Source organism: Haliotis rubra, unplaced genomic scaffold, assembly GCF_003918875.1.
Source record: "Haliotis rubra isolate DU_JTF1 unplaced genomic scaffold, ASM391887v1 Scf1115, whole genome shotgun sequence".
Classification (NCBI taxonomy): Eukaryota; Metazoa; Mollusca; class Gastropoda; order Lepetellida; family Haliotidae; genus Haliotis; species Haliotis rubra.
Genome location: NW_025765021.1, coordinates 134420 through 150521, shown reverse-complemented (window position 1 = coordinate 150521; position 16102 = coordinate 134420). Strand labels below are relative to the sequence as shown.

Genomic DNA, 16102 nt, shown 5'->3' with positions numbered 1-16102 from the left:
AACAAAACAGTTTGTCGTAAGGACATAAATTCAGAAACAATGTCTGATCATTACCTTTCAAATCAAGGACTACTTTCAATTCCATGGGGAAATAATGCTCTGGTATTATGAGAACACATTATTAATGAAGCCGTTTTCCACTGGGGTGTATAACAGAATCTAATTGCTCTGACGTAAAAATCAATAATGGATACAATATATATCAGGTACCTACTAAAGCAATATCACCTGCACTGAGAACGGAGCAGCGTGACAGTCTGTCATAGGTACTGTTGTATCTGTTTCTGGGGAAGGATACACCACGTGGAGATGAAGGAAGAGAGTAAAGCTTCATTTGACGTTGCTTTGTCTACAGTTGGTGGCCAATTCGGTTGTACCATTGAAGGACCATTCGGAGCAATAGAACAGCATGAAACCTTAAAGGTAAATAGAAGATTTAAATCTGTGTGACATCAGAAACATCTTACTTTGGAACACATGACAGGTTCGTTGTCCGAGTGGTTAATATGCCCGGCATCTCCATGTCTGTCAAAAATAATGAACATAATTGCTAATTCCGGGTGTACTTCTGATGTAACATTAGGGGTGGGTATTCCAGAGAATTCCCATGCCATCTATTGCGATGCAAAAGCATATATTGTGATATGTATTGCAATGTATTGCAAGAAGTTGTTTTAACCAAAAACTTCTTATAATCGAGTTAATGCTTGATATATAAGCAAAATCACAACAAAATCACTATGCTTGATTAAGCTTAAATAAAAAGTTTTAATTATGAAAGAATAAATATGTAAATAATATTGGTACAAGATGAAAAAGGAAATATCCGAAGATTTCCGAGAGTTACGCAGTTTTCCGAATGCATGTCAAAATACCGGTTTTCAATCAGCGTATCGCAATACGTGTCGTTTTCATGTCTGAACCGGTAAATACCGGCAAATCGGTTATATTGCGCAGCCCTATGTAACATGCAGGTACTGGCTAACTAAAACGCTTTCTGTCTCGTTGTTTTAACTAATGTGGTAAACGTCTAAGATGTGCATCACTTCAAAGGAAATATGAAAGTATGACTTTTCTCATACAACAGATTGACACGCAGAATATAACTGAAATGCCTTTCAAAGCATCGTATATCACACTCACTCTGATTTTCTGTCTGTCAGAATGATTTGTGCTTAATATACTATGCGTAAATGTCAATTGTTTGTTTCTCGTGTTTTGTGTTTATATCTCAGTTTGTTATCATTTAAAACATTTTGCTTTGTCAGAAAGTTAATACAGTCAGCAGTATCGTTATTATTTTTCTCCTTTACAAAACCTTACTCTACCCAAATTGCTACAGCGGTCACTTGCACTTGTGTCCATTCACCAAAATGAAATTGTAGTTATGGTAAGGTAGATATGGTTTCGTCTTGAAATAGCACACACACACACACACACACACACACACACACACACACACACACACACACACACACACACACACACACACACACACACACACACACACACACACACACACACACACACACACACACACACACACACACACACACGTGTTCCTACGCCCCCGCTTCGTACTGCATCATGTATTCAGGCCAAACTGGAACACAGCTTGCCATTGCTGCAGTGACAAGGCTTCATGCAGCATGGTTGTACAACCCTACCAACCCTCTGGACAGAGACCCAATACCGATGGTCTCTGCTTCAGATCACACACTGACATAAGAAACTTTAGAATGCAACGTACTGATTGTAGAAATAAATGTAAAGTGATACACTATGTATGCAGGATGATTAAACATTTCACATACGCCACGCCACGCCACGCCACGCCACGCCACGCCACGCCACGCACTTTCTTAGTATAGGATATTTATATAGCGCACATATCCACGCAACTGCTACATGCTCAAGGCGCTGCTATTTTCTCTCCCTCGATCATTGGATGTCAATCTCAACGGCCCATCGTATTATCAATCACAACTCCCTGGGGAGCATACAACTCTTGCAGCCACTAGGCGCACCAAGTTATTACCGCTTTCCCATCCGTACGAGGTACTCAGTCACAGCTGGGTGGACTGGGACACATAGTCACTGTACTTTGTCCATGGTTACTGCTATACCCGCAACTAGGTGTTTGTACGTATTCATGTGGCCACCATCTGGTCATTTACTAACGGATTCGTGGGTTCTTTAAGTGCACAGGTTGTGTACTGTACACTGGGGGTTGTGACAACACTGACACAGTCTGCACACAAAGTTGCCTGCAAGTTTTTACACCCGGTCACAGGTGGGCTCGATATCGGCACCTGAAGCTCGCTAGTTCACTAGCCTGGCACCTTAGACAGCTCGCCCACCACTCCCCACCACATACAGAGTCGTGCAAAAAGTATTCGGACAGTTGACGTAATTTCCATAGGCTTACATGTTAATTTAGTGTAGCATAAATGATGTTCATGAATTCAATTTTTAGTAGGATCCAAGTCAAATTTTGCACATTTGTGAGGAATCATCTTACCTACAATGACATAATTTCTGTTTAATTTTCCATTGCTTATTTATCGAATGGCAACAATTTAATCAACATATGTACAGTGCCGTGAACTCCTTTAACATGACTGACTATGGGATTGTCCATTGTGAAACCATACGTAAGTTGATAAATGTGATGCCATTAGTTAAATAGTGGTCGGAAATTTGAACTGAACTTATGTGCACAGAGCAGAGATGATTTCAAATTTGCCTGTCAAATTTTACAAAGATCCATCCTAAACTCACTTCATGAAAATGATTTATGCTACACTGAAATAACAAGTACGTCTATGGAAATTATGTCAAGTGTCCGAATACTTTTTTGCACGACTCTGTACGCCACGCCACGCCACGCCACGCCACGCCACGCCACGCCACGCCACGCCACGCCGCATCAAACACACCCGGAAACAGACAACCGCATACCGCAACATACGAACACACCTACACGCACGCATGAACATGCGCACGTACACTCGTATACCTACCCACAGGTGAAGAATTGGTCTTCAGCATCCAAAGCCTGTTGTGACTGACGGTATTGACTGGTCAGATTCGCTGATTTAGTTGTTTGTAAAACCTACGCTATTAAACACAGTGATACTTAAGTTAGGTAACAGACAAATCAGCAGTGATTATTTTTAGTTTCGTATCACCGGGCTGTGCTTGTAACTACTCATACATGTCATCACGTCGATGTATGACGTAAACCATCGGAATGTCAAGTCCAGACACGATCGTCACGCTGAAGACCCTGGTTCGAATCCCCACATGGGTACAATGAGTGAAGCCCATTTCTGGTGTCCCCCGCCGTGATATTGCTGGAATATTGCTAAAAGCGGCGTAAAACTAAACTCAGTCAGTCAGTCCAGACACGATTATTTACAACCTTAGTATAGTTGGAAAATTGCCGAGTTTGGCGATAAACAAACAAACAAACCAACCAACAAACAAACAAACAATGTTGTCCCTTATTGATTTAAACTTCTTTGTTTATTCAGTGAAGATGCCAGTACTATTAATCAAGCGCTATCACCTGTACCTAAACTCCGCATTAAAAGCATTAAGAATTTGAAAATAATATGTCCACCGCATCTTCTTATTGATACATATTGATTGTGCTGTCCTAATGCTAAGTAAATATAACATATGCCCTTGAGCCCGTTCATGTTCACAGAACCCAGATGAAAGTACAGTCACCCCTGCTCCGGATGGAGGCAGGGGCTGGATAATCTTACTGGCGGCCTGTCTCCTCCTGTCCGCAACATCTATCTACAGAACACTTCAGCCAGCTTCAATATCAGTTCCGCAACGTCCTGAAACAACCACACAGACAGCCACGACTTCCACTGTCAACGGGAACTTGGGACTGCAGCCAACACCGGCCCCTCCCCATGGATCTCCGGGGACAGCAGGTAAATGTGTGCCACAAAACTCTCGAATACTTCGTGGTGCGAGTTTGACTAATTCAATAGGTAAATTGCAATGAAATAGAGAGATACCAGGTCTGCGAGACCAACCACAGGTACTGGTCCTTTGTTCAACGGAATGAAGGAATGAGTTTGGTTTTACGCCCCATTTAGCAATATTCCAGCAATATCGCGGCAGGGGACACCAGAAATGGGCCCATATGGGGAATCGAACCCTGGTCTTCGGAGTGACGAGCGAACGCTTTAACAACTAGGCAACCAAACCGCCCCTTGTTCAACAGAAAAAAAAATCAAGGGGACAAATTGTACAAGTCGAAATAGGGAATAGCATCGGACATAACGTTTGTCATGGATGCCTCAAATTCTGAAATGTCATCCATATGCCAAACAGTTCGTACATTCAGATGTATTCCTATGATCAATACAGTCAAGGCATCATTCTGTAGTGTTCTTCATAAAACACATTCCAGTAAACTTTTGGGTGGAGTCCCATCCGTGATTCGAACAAACACTTTCAGAGCGAGGCACCAAGTCGCCAGCACACAATGTCCAATAACTGATAATCTTGATGACGTACTTTGTGTACCATTCTGATAAATATGAATTGACAGAGCTCAACTGGCCGAAAGCTATGATAAGACAATCATTTTTAAAATTGGTCTTCACAAATCAGTTGAAGTTAGGCAACGTTGGGTGCGAACCGGAATTCAAACTGAATGATTTCAAATTTCTTGCATTCTTAAAATGCTTCTTTAAAAATATTAGCTATACCTTCACCAAGGAAATGGTAATGTTATTGGCCAGAACATTTATGATACGGAAACTGTTCCAACGGAAGTCTTCTGAAATCAGTAAGGTTAAAGTGTGAGTTCTGGAAGTATCAAAATGTTTCGTCTTTCAGCGTCACCATCAACAGGACAATCACAGGGCGGGGGATTGATATCCAGTGTTGACCGGTTACTGATGGCGATAGATCTGAATCGGTTATTGAACATGTTCAATGCTGGAGATCACAGTGTTGTTCAAAACATCACATCGATCCTGTTTGCACTGAACCACAGCAGCCAGGCAGAGAAGTTTCTTGAGGGATATAGGAAACTCCAGGCCCAAACCAACCCTGTTGTAACAACTGTCGTTGCCACTAACGGCGTCTGCTCTTCAGTATTTGGTAACTATCAAGAAACACCTCCAATGCTATAGAACCTCACAATGAGATGTTACCCACAGGTTTTCTTCTGGTACCAGAGCTGTTACTAGAACCTATTACTCTTTACATTATTACTCAGACGTTCAGGAAAACATGTCACTGTAAAACTGTAAAACAATTGATACACTATCGTGAAATGAGCTGTATTATTCAGTAGACTCGACGAACGGATTCTCACTGAAAAATATTTCTTGCAGGGTTGGTTCCTAGTATGGTGATCTACCTGCAGATGCTTACGATCTATAGCTCGTGTTTTATATTGTATTGTCTGCTTTAATTACACTGTTTTAGTTTTACATGCTAGTTTTATGTTCATATGTGTGATACTCTAGTATTTTTACTATCCATCGTCGGCAGGTTTAACTCTTCACAATGTTTTCATTTTTGTATTATATATATTGTTTTCGTCACGATATGGCTGCGATATTGCCAATGTGACGTTAAATATTAACTCACTTGCAAGGGCAAAATGACAACAATGGCCGTGTTACCAACACGGTTCCTGATAGAAATGTTCTCTTGCAGGTGTATTTAGCAGTACACTGGTATTGCTGTTTGGATATCGCTGCACGGCATTGGCGGGAAGTCTGGTTGTTGGGCTTGGGATATTGGGCGCTTACTTCTGTGATCACTCTAATATCGTCCTTGTTTCGTTCCTGTACGGTGTTCTGACAGGTATGTGCCCTTACATGCTGTAAACTGTAGAAATGTCCATTCCCATATACAACCATCGTCAATACTTGTATTATCTTCCTCCACCATCCCTGAATATATATTGCTGAGTGCGGCGTAAAACTAAACACACTCACTCTGAATATAAAGAGACCGTGTGCGGTGTTGTCCCAATTTGTAGTCATGACTCAAACTAAGGCATGGTTCCAGCGAAAGGGAAACCACAAAGTGTGTCAACCTCGTAAACGTGGATCAAAGGCTTGAAGTCATCTGGACCCGGAAGATAAGGGTTAGACTTGATCTTCCTTAACCCACGCTCGCTGACTTGGTTGTCACATGTCATCGTATCCCAATTGCATAGATCGATGCTCATGATGTTGATCACTGGATTGTCTGTTCCAGACTCTATATAGCTGTAATATTGCTGAGTGCGTTGTAAAACTAAATTCACTCACTCACTGAAGTCATCTGTGGTCTCCACACTTTGCTAGAATACATGGCAACAGTACTGTTCGACGAAATGCATCTCTGGAATAGGGGTCATTTCACTTTAGTCTGTTATTTACGGTCCCATTTCAGAACTTGAAATTACAGTGCAAAAAGGGACAAAACTCAGAAACCTCTGAGTCGAATGCCCGATGTCGGCTCTATCATGAGCATGTGTTTAGGACTCACTTTCAAATATTACGATACCGGGTATTCGTGAAAAGGTGCATCCTTCCCCACTGGGGTGGTACAGGGTCATAAACACATGCAAAGGCTGGTCAAGCATTGTTCACCTGCAAACGAAATGTATGACACAAAAGAAATAGGGAGTTGTATTTGTGTCTCTGATTCACACATCACATATCTGTATCAAGGTTGGTCGAGGCACGTAGTGTCTACAAATCGAATAGAATAACTGACAGTGGTATTTAATGAACCAGTCGGCGTGAGTCGGGTATATAACACTGGACCTTGTATCACATTTCCATTCATAACCATTGGATGTAAAAGTGGCCCTATCCAATATAAACAAACAGCGAAAACACGGTTGATTCTCAAACTTGGAAAACAAACAGTATTTGTAACCCCGATCATTTGTAACCCCAATCATTTGTATGCCAGTTCAGGTGTCTGTGGTAACTCGGATATGATTTAGTCACTTTCAGCCATAGGAACTTTATATAATGTAAAATTCATGACCATATGCACCAATATGGCACTGTTTAATATCCATTTCTGGCGGTCACTCCACTGTTTTCCATGGTATACATCTCTTTTACTGTTCCTTTATAATGCGAGCTTTCACTAGGATCATAAAAACGACAAAACGAATTCCTAATCTCTGCAAAAGCAGAGTCGATTGTGCAATTCCGAAAATGCGTGTCATGGAATAATTATTCAATGGTGATACGACTAAGCGTTCGCGAAAAGATGGGCGCATCCTGCCTCGCCGGTGTCACAAACACATGCAAAGGGGAGTCAATCGTCCACTGACGAAACTATAGCCCAACATATGTTAAAAGCTGATATATTTAATATAGTAATAGAGTAATTCTTGTTGAAGATGCCTAACAAGTCACCATACTTGTGAACTGAATATCTGATTCATTGTCCTTTTTTGTAACAGGCATTGGGCAGAACATGATATACGTCTCCAGTTTGTCGGCCGTTATGGAGTATTTCAAACGAAAAAGGTTAATTGCACTAACATTGCTATCTATAGGGAATTTGCTGGTTATTGTCCCGTTTGTGCTTCTGATGGTGCTGGTCTTCCCGTCCGCGGGTATGGTCAACAGCAGATCGTATTTCATCCTGCAGTTTGCAGTCACTGGCTTACTAATACCAGTCAGTCTGATGCTGAAACCACTACATCTGAGGATTAAAGGCCCTGCTGGGGGAAGTCTGATTTCAAGGCAGCTGGGAATTCAAGGACTGACGATCTACAAGAAACCAGTTCTTTATACAGTCACACTAACGTTCTTCTTCTGGGATGGAGGTAACAATCTGAATGCAGAAATGAGTGAAAAGTATGTAGAATTATACCGTCTGTATAGCATTTCGGGCTGTCTCCTCAAACACAGGAGTAAGTCAGTGGGTCCATAATACTTTATTCGGTGGCATAAAATACAGTAACGACTAGGGATTATCCCGGAGACGATCGTCAGTTCCATTGCCTTGCCTTTTTCCAAGGGTCATGTCTCCATTAACTCAAAGCAAAAGCATTCTACAGCGTACTGCGGTACATGTAAGGCCTGTCTGCAGTATCCAACACCTCATCCACAATGTTAACCTTCCGTTGCCAACCGGTAGCACGCTTAAGTTCATTTCACGCTGATGGCCATTATGATGATAGTCTAGCTACTGTTATTTCGTTTGGCAGCACTGTGAAGATTATATGTGCAACTTTTACTTCACTCGGTGAATATATAAACATACATAATCTCCCTTCCAAAACCCATTGCCCGCCAAAGTGCCTTCCATAAAAGGTATGAGTTTTGTATGTTCATATTTGAATTGAAACCCGATCCCTCTGCAGAACAAGAGGACCCTTATAAGAGGCTGCTCCACGCCCTCATTTGTTTATTAAAAAATGAAACATGTTCAGACTAGATTCAGAAATGTGTAGCTGCTGTTAGTTTGAATGTGTACAAAAAGTGAGTGAGTTTGGGTTACAACGCTATGCACAGAAAGTAAGTTATGTCCAGAAGAGTGAGTAGTCCGTAGTACTATTAATATGATTTGAACACATCCAAATTAGACCATTGAACTACCCTTGTCTCTCTCCAACACCCCACCCCCAATATAATCTAAAGGGACCGTATATCATGTGTTCATGAAACAAGTTAATTATTACTGGAAGCAGAGTTCGATTAATTACATACATGAAAATGTAGGTTATGTCATGTCTCAATATAGAACAAACTTTATGGATAACAACTTCTTTTTATTCGTGAGTGCGACGTTTCGATACAGATTCTTGTACCGTAGTCAAGCATAATGAACTACGAATTCGTATGTCATGTCTCTTCTTTAAGTACCATTTAGAAGCTGATATGTTGATGAGGAACAAGTTTTATCGATTCCTAATTGCTATGCATGCGACGTTTTGGTGTAGATGCTTATCACTTGCTTGATAACGGTGTTAGCATCTACACCGAAACGTTGAAGCAATTGCAATAAAGAGGTTGTCAATCCATAAACAATGTTCCTCTTTATATTATGTCTTGTCAGAATATTTTGTCCATGGTTGCCAGGTTTCGAAATCATCAACAAGAAGGTGCCTGGCTTTAAAGGGCTAATCTCCATCCCGAATATGGCCGATGGACTCCTATTGACCCTTATTCTGAGCGTCGCCGTGCTGTTGGGCGTCTGTATTGCATTCTGTACCGGCAGGTTCATCCAACAGAGGGCCACCGTCATCATCTTCTGTGTAAACTGCGTCAGCATTTGTTTCTTCTGTTTCCTTGCAAGTCAGTTGAGCAAGGAGACCTATGCTACTGTGTATTCCGCTGTGGTCGGTCTGTTGAAGGGTGAGAATACATGCCTGTATGTGTTAACCCACGCGTAGTATATTTGGAGACAAGGATCATGCGGGTATGGTGTTAATTAATGAGGTAGTAGTCATGGGATTTTGGACAAGCGCTGACAAGTTTCCATCCATGGGAGTATTGCATGCTGCATTTTTAACAACGTTGGAAGAGATTGCAACATCTTAAAATTGCCTAAATATATGTTAACACATGTGATATTAATTAAGAAAATCGTACAATAATTTCATATTCATACTTCATATTCGACTTCGTACACTATTCATGGTTTAATGACACACTGCTATAGTATTTATACAATCACATAATGATAAAACCCGTGAATGTCCGGGTTAGAATGAGTGAGTGAGTGAGTGAGTTTAGTTTTCAAAGCATAATCGCCTTTTGTGGCAAGCATGGGTTGCTGAAGACCTATTCTACCCCGGATCTTCACGGGTCCGGGTTAGAAAGAACCTTCAGTAACCCATGCTTGTCGTAAGATGCGACTAACGGGATCGTGTGGTCAGGCTCGCTGGCTTGGTTGACACATGTCATCGGTTCCCAATTGCGCAGATCGATGCTCATTATGTTGATCACTGGATTGTCTGGTCCAGATTCGATTATTTACAGACCGCCACCATATAGCTGGAATATAACTCACTCACTCACTCATAATGATAAAAGCTACAAAACCCTTTCCACACCCATAAGAAATGAGTCGATAACAAACAGCATTTCACAATTGACAACTACGAAATCTCTCTTTTTTTATAGGGTTTACAGATCCGATAATTCTGTTTACCATCCCAATGTTTGTTGGAGACAACAACATGAGCATTGGTATCGGCATGGTAACACTGGGACAAGGCCTTGGCAAATTCCTCCTCCCTTATCTGGCAGGTGGGTGTAATATAAGGCAACTGTATTATTCTAAAATACCTGCAAATGTTTATTGTTTATAAACGTCATCCATTCTTTGCTAACACGCATCTTCATATACAGAGGGGAAGCCAGCTTTGGTTCGATGCTTGATGGTCACCCGACCCCACGAATAGTTAATGCCTGGGTCGATGACATAACAACACCTACCGTCTATACATTTCCGCCCGAAAATCAACTTAGCTGATTTCTATAAACCCTTATATAACCTACATCGATCCTATTTTACTCTGTTAGGAGTTGTCACCAGATACATCCGTTATTTCCACAAAGTTCCATGGTCGACGGCAATACTGGGAATACGATGCACAATAGAATGGCAGATTATATTCTATCAAACCTCCGCAGAGGATTTTCAGCATCTAGAAAATACATGATTCAGTCGAAAGCCGGTTTGAAAAAAACTCTGGAAAGCACAAGTATATGTGACAACGGAGACATTCACTCACTCACACTCATTCTCACACACTCACACTTTATTTAATGTAAACATTAAATTTGTAAAATTGTTTATCAGATGAGATCGAAGGAAGAACCAAGAAACTGGACCTGTCCTTCTACCTAGTGGGTGGTCTGTATCTGATGGGTTGTGGGTCTATGCTTCTGACCTACGGCTTACACAAACGGGCAAAGATTGAAGATGTATCTCCTAAGAAGTCTGACGGGAAGGCCGCAGAGCCATCAACGACCATCTCTGCCGTGAAGGTCGAAGGTCCTACAACCTAAATGTACACTAGAGACAATGATAGAGACGTGTTATGAGCCTTGTCCAACAATGATCATATAGCTGATTTGACTTTACAAGTGGACACTAAACTTCGAACATTGAAACAATGGGGTAAAGAGGACATATAAGACGTGAAGAAACAATATTTCCCTGAACTGATGGTTTATTTTGCCGATGTATAACGTCATGCGTTTGTGTCAAATTGTATTGGTATGTTTTGACAAGTCGATGACAATAATACAGTAAAACATTATGGTTTCCAAGATGAGTTACAAGTAAAGTCAAGTCTAAAGGAGGAGAAGAAGAGTGATTTGGTAATGACACAGATGGGGTGCATGCTCAATTATCATCACAGGTTTCTATTCGCGACCTTATAATGGGTGTGTGTGTATTATCATCATTATTATTATTATTAATAATGATCATACCCCACGAGTCTCATGAAGACTATCCTTAGTTGTTTCATAGACGAACACAATAGTATGTTCCCTTCGTGGTTGGAACTTCTGCAAAAATATATATATAGTTATTGTGACACGTTATGTTTTCATTGGTAATTTTGTAAATAAATTTTTAGATTTGAACGAGAAAAATTATTCATGGCAGAAGAAGATAACCAGGCAGTCGTTCATAAATTGCACGAAATTTGCAAGAACCATGACATATTCGAACAAATTGGCCAGCAATGTTCAGTTCAAAAGGCCAGACAATCTGACGCATAGCATTTACACCAAGTGCAGTTTTAAGGACTGCAGAAACACACTCTGTTAATGGAATGACTTTATTGCATTTGAGGGGCCACAGGTCCATTATACAGTGCTTTGTACAATAGATACAAATGCTGATGGAGCACCGCACAGTCGGCGGGTGGTGTCATAATCATGGTTGAGATGGTGACGATTTACGTTTTATCATTGCAAGAAATACATACTTCCCTTGACATTCAATGATGAATACATTATCTGATGCTAAACGATTAATCGTTCTAAAACAGGTTTTACCTATCACGTCTCAGAGTAAAAGAGGGGCAAGTGGTTAAAGCTTTCGCTCGCCACGCCGAAGACCCGGGTTCGATTCCCCACATGGGTATAATGGGTAGAGCCCATTTCTGGTGACCCCTGCCGTGATATTTCTGGAATATTGCTAAAAGCGGCGTAAAACTAAACTCACTCACAGATGTGGAGGGCATTTCCAGATCTGACGCATCGTTATTTGACAGTGATTCATACACACATGTTCTAGACAAAATCGTGCAATATACTCTCCTCTTGCCCGATGTGGAAAACGTTTTGTCGCTTTTATTCAGATTCAGTGTAAACAAATCTGTGTGGCGTCTTTCTAAATTCGAAAGGGTCTTGTTTGAAACTCTCTGCTTTATTGTCAGTCCTAATTGTGCTAAGGAAATTGAGCTGTTGTATTTTACAATTACATAGTTCAATTACTTGGCCATGTGCAATATTGTACTCTATTTTCGTAATAGAGTTGCACTCTAAAGCACGGCGAGTTTCCTATGTAGCAGATTTAATGGCAAATTTTCAGGTTTTAGTTAATGAATCTAAACACAGTCAATAAGCTCAGTGTTAATGCATGGAATGTAATATCTATAATTTAGCTTGACCTTTTCAATGCTGTGTGTAGATAGGGAGCAGTCGTTGCATTACTGTGTCAGGTATTATTACTGTTGTGTTGCAATTTCGCTATATAGCCTAAGGGACATTCACACATGTTTCATGACATAAGTGATGGATAGAACTAAGTGACATTGTATCATTCTGTGATTTTCAGAACATGGAAAGTAAAGATCCTTGTTGCAAGAATCTCGGCTTGTTGTAATATGGCTCTTTCAGTATAATCCCTACCAGGTCCTATTGTCCAATTATGTGTTTCCGTAGGGCCTGTCAGGCGTGGTCATAATTTTATATATCTACCGCTTTGGTTTTCAGATGTGTATCGGGCGTGACTGCCTATTTCCGAAAAAAACGCTTATATGTACATATGGATTTCTTGAATATTATGATGTATATTACTAAAAGATGTTGTGCCACAGTATTAAAGGGGAAGTGTTCTCAGAAAATCGCTTTTTTCTCTTTTGAGAAACTAAAAGGGATCTTAAAATTAGTTCATATCAGTGTTTACCTTCTCACAGTGAAAGTAGAGCACTCTATAAAAATGTTGAGATGTTTTGAGTCCTCTGTTTTTTTCAAATCACAACGGGTCAGGGTTACACACCTGCTGAATGTACCAAATCCCTGCTAATGTTTCCCTTATAAAACTCGCGATACTACCCTTGCTATGCATATTCTGAAAATGATAAACACGTTTTTTGCAACGAGTAGCCGAACAGATCTATCGCAAAAATGAGAATATCTGAACTTTGTTTTATTCACATTTCAAACAAATGAGGTGTTTTCTGAGCACGGCGTTCGTTCTTTTAGGGCCATCGGCGATTTCAGAATGATCACTGGTGATTCCTTTGAATGAATGAATGAATATTTCAAATATTTCTTGGACATCACAGTGAGGACTGAATAGGAGGAACAAGTATTTTTCGATTAATGAAGAACATTAGTAAACTTAGAACACTGGCAAATTCGTGTTCGTTTTGGATTTTTCAACACGATTTGCTCGATAGACAAGTAACTCAAGTTCAATGTAAAACAATTCGGTTGTACTGTAAACAGAAATAAGAATGTTGTATCAATGTGTACATTTTTGAAACCGCGATGTTATGTCACATTACGGAGTGAGTGAGTTTAGTATTACGCCGCACTCAGCAATATTCCAGTTATATGGCAGCGTTCTGTAAACAATCGAGTCTGGACCAGACAATCCAGTGATCAACAGTGAGTGAGTGAGTTTAGTTTTACGCGGCTTTAGCAATATTCCGGCAACATCACGGCAAGGGACACCAGCAATAGGCTTCACACATTGTACCCATGTGGGGTATCGAACCCGGGTCTTCGGCGTGACGAGCGAACGCTCTAACCACTAGGCCACCCCCAGTGAATAACAGCATGGGCAAGCAATTGGGATACGATAACTTGTGTCAACCAAGTCAGCGACCTTGACCACCCGATCCCGTTTGTCGCTTCTTACGACTAGCTTGGGTTACTGAAGATCAATTCTAACCCGGATCTTCACAGGTTTCACAATGCGGAACAAAGCAGTACACGAATTCATCTGGCCCCAAGGCACCGTAGGGGGTACAACAGTAGGCTGTGCAGCGAGATGCAAGAACCACACACCTGTACACCACGTGAAAGGGGTCAAATAAGGTTAAAGATGTGGTTAGTTTATCGATTCGCACTAGTGACGTCATAAGGCAAGGGACATAAGCAACGGTGTGTTTATTATGGAAATAAAAGTCTCGGTAAATGTGCAAATAAAACAATAATCTAAAATAACAAACTTGTAATGTGTGGCATCTTTACTGTTTTGGCTATGAAACTACCAGATAAATACTATTTTTGTTTAAAAACGGCAAGACGGTGTAAACTTGCCCTTTAACGACTTTTACCCACACATCATTACTTTCTGTAATGTTCAGCCAAGGTGAGATCCGGGGTAGAATAGGTCTTCAGCAACCCATGGTCAGGCTCGCTGACTTGGTTGACACATGCCATCAGTTCCCAAATGCGCAGATCGATGTTCATGCTGTTGATCAGCGGATTGTCTGGTCCAGACTCGATTATGTACAGACCGCCGCCATATAGCTGGAATATTGCTGAGTGCGGCGTAAAACTAAATTCACTCACTCACTCAGCCAAGATGAAGCAACTCTGACAAATGGTATGTACACGTCAGTAAGTCTGTCAGCAAGAAGGTCGGCCTTCAAGGATAGAATCCTAGCGTGATGATTCGGTAGCGACGTCTACGGACGGGATCTCTCTGCTATCCTTGGATCTGCTGAATTTTAACTTCAGTAGCTGACTGTTCTTTTTGCAGCATTCGCCAACCTCAAACACATTTGTCTTTATGGCATACTTGTTGATTTTGTTGTGCCAACCTTCCAAATTATTGTTAGTTCTGTGTCCATCATTTTCAAAATGATTCCAAGTTGGCAGAGTCCATGGACCTTATATCCTGGGGGTAGTAATATAATCCAAATGTATCCAAATAAATGTTTTCAGCAGCATTTCGATAATCCTTCTACTCTCATTATCACAAAATAATTTGTAAGCTTTCTCTATCTTTCCGGTATTTTTTGCATGTTAAACTCCAAAATGGTAATCCTTCCACCCGCATAACGTAAAATAATAGTCTGTTTGCAACTTTAATTCTCTTACAATCTAAAAGACACTCTCTTTAATTAACTTAATTCATTTACTCATGATACGAGCATAGCCACCATAGCCACTTGCAAATCACTAAGCAAACATTCTCTTTCATTAATTAACACCGTCATGGTATGTTGACCACGCGATGTCGACACTCCGGGTTTTTTATTCTGTCGACGGTTAGCAACATTCTATTTTTCATTTGTGGACAGATCGGGCTGATACCGAAATACCTAGCATTCTCGTATTTAGATCCACGCGAAAATTAGCCCATGGGCTAAAATACGGGATTTTTTCCGTATTTAAGGGCTTAATTATGGATTTAATTCTTGGGTGTTTAGAGTGACGCCCCTTTCCAAACGCATGGCGAACCTCGTTTTAAACTTTAGTAGTGAACAGAACATTTTGGACACCGGTTACAGGGCAGTTATTAGAGACAGAAATTGATCATCTTATCCCCTATGATGTGGATGCAGTTGCAGTTATATTGAACCATGTGGTCATTCAATTTTGAATTTATAAACCAGTTTCCTGATAAAAGAGTTTTAAAAAAACCCGATTCTTTTTATTTTATCAATATTTTTAAACGTGCCATTATAAAGATTTTCTTAAAAGAAACACCTTTAAGTTCACATATATTTCATTGCAAAAAGATTGAAAAGAATAGGCAAATAATTCGTCTTGAAAGCACTTGTACGTATATATTCAGTGTTAAAACGATTGTTACGATTGTTTATATTTGTATGATGAATACATGACTGAACTTGTTTTGAAAGATGTGCAATTGTTCTGAATCATACTAT

At 40.5% G+C, this 16102-nt stretch overlaps 1 protein-coding gene across 1 annotated transcript; it reads left to right on the top strand.

Moving 5' to 3' along the window:
- Positions 1 to 240: 240 nt before the first annotated feature.
- LOC124289157 (monocarboxylate transporter 4-like) lies at positions 241 to 11989 on the top strand. The gene is made up of 8 exons (XM_046725768.1): positions 241 to 423; positions 3713 to 3950; positions 4867 to 5133; positions 5698 to 5847; positions 7457 to 7825; positions 9084 to 9359; positions 10131 to 10256; positions 10813 to 11989. The coding sequence occupies exons 1-8, from the start codon at positions 310 to 312 to the stop codon at positions 11019 to 11021; spliced, it is 1749 nt and encodes a 582-aa protein (XP_046581724.1). The 5' UTR covers positions 241 to 309; the 3' UTR covers positions 11022 to 11989.
- The last annotated feature ends 4113 nt before the right edge of the window (positions 11990 to 16102 follow it).

Bases quoted from the DNA above. Each gene is read 5' to 3' on its own strand.
- LOC124289157 (XM_046725768.1), top strand. From the start codon at position 310: ATGAAGGAAGAGAGTAAAGCTTCATTTGACGTTGCTTTGTCTACAGTT. The intron at 5,848-7,456 runs GTATGTGCCCTT...TTTTTGTAACAG, and splicing joins CCTGTACGGTGTTCTGACAG to GCATTGGGCAGAACATGATA. The intron at 10,257-10,812 runs GTGGGTGTAATA...ATTGTTTATCAG, and splicing joins CCTCCTCCCTTATCTGGCAG to ATGAGATCGAAGGAAGAACC.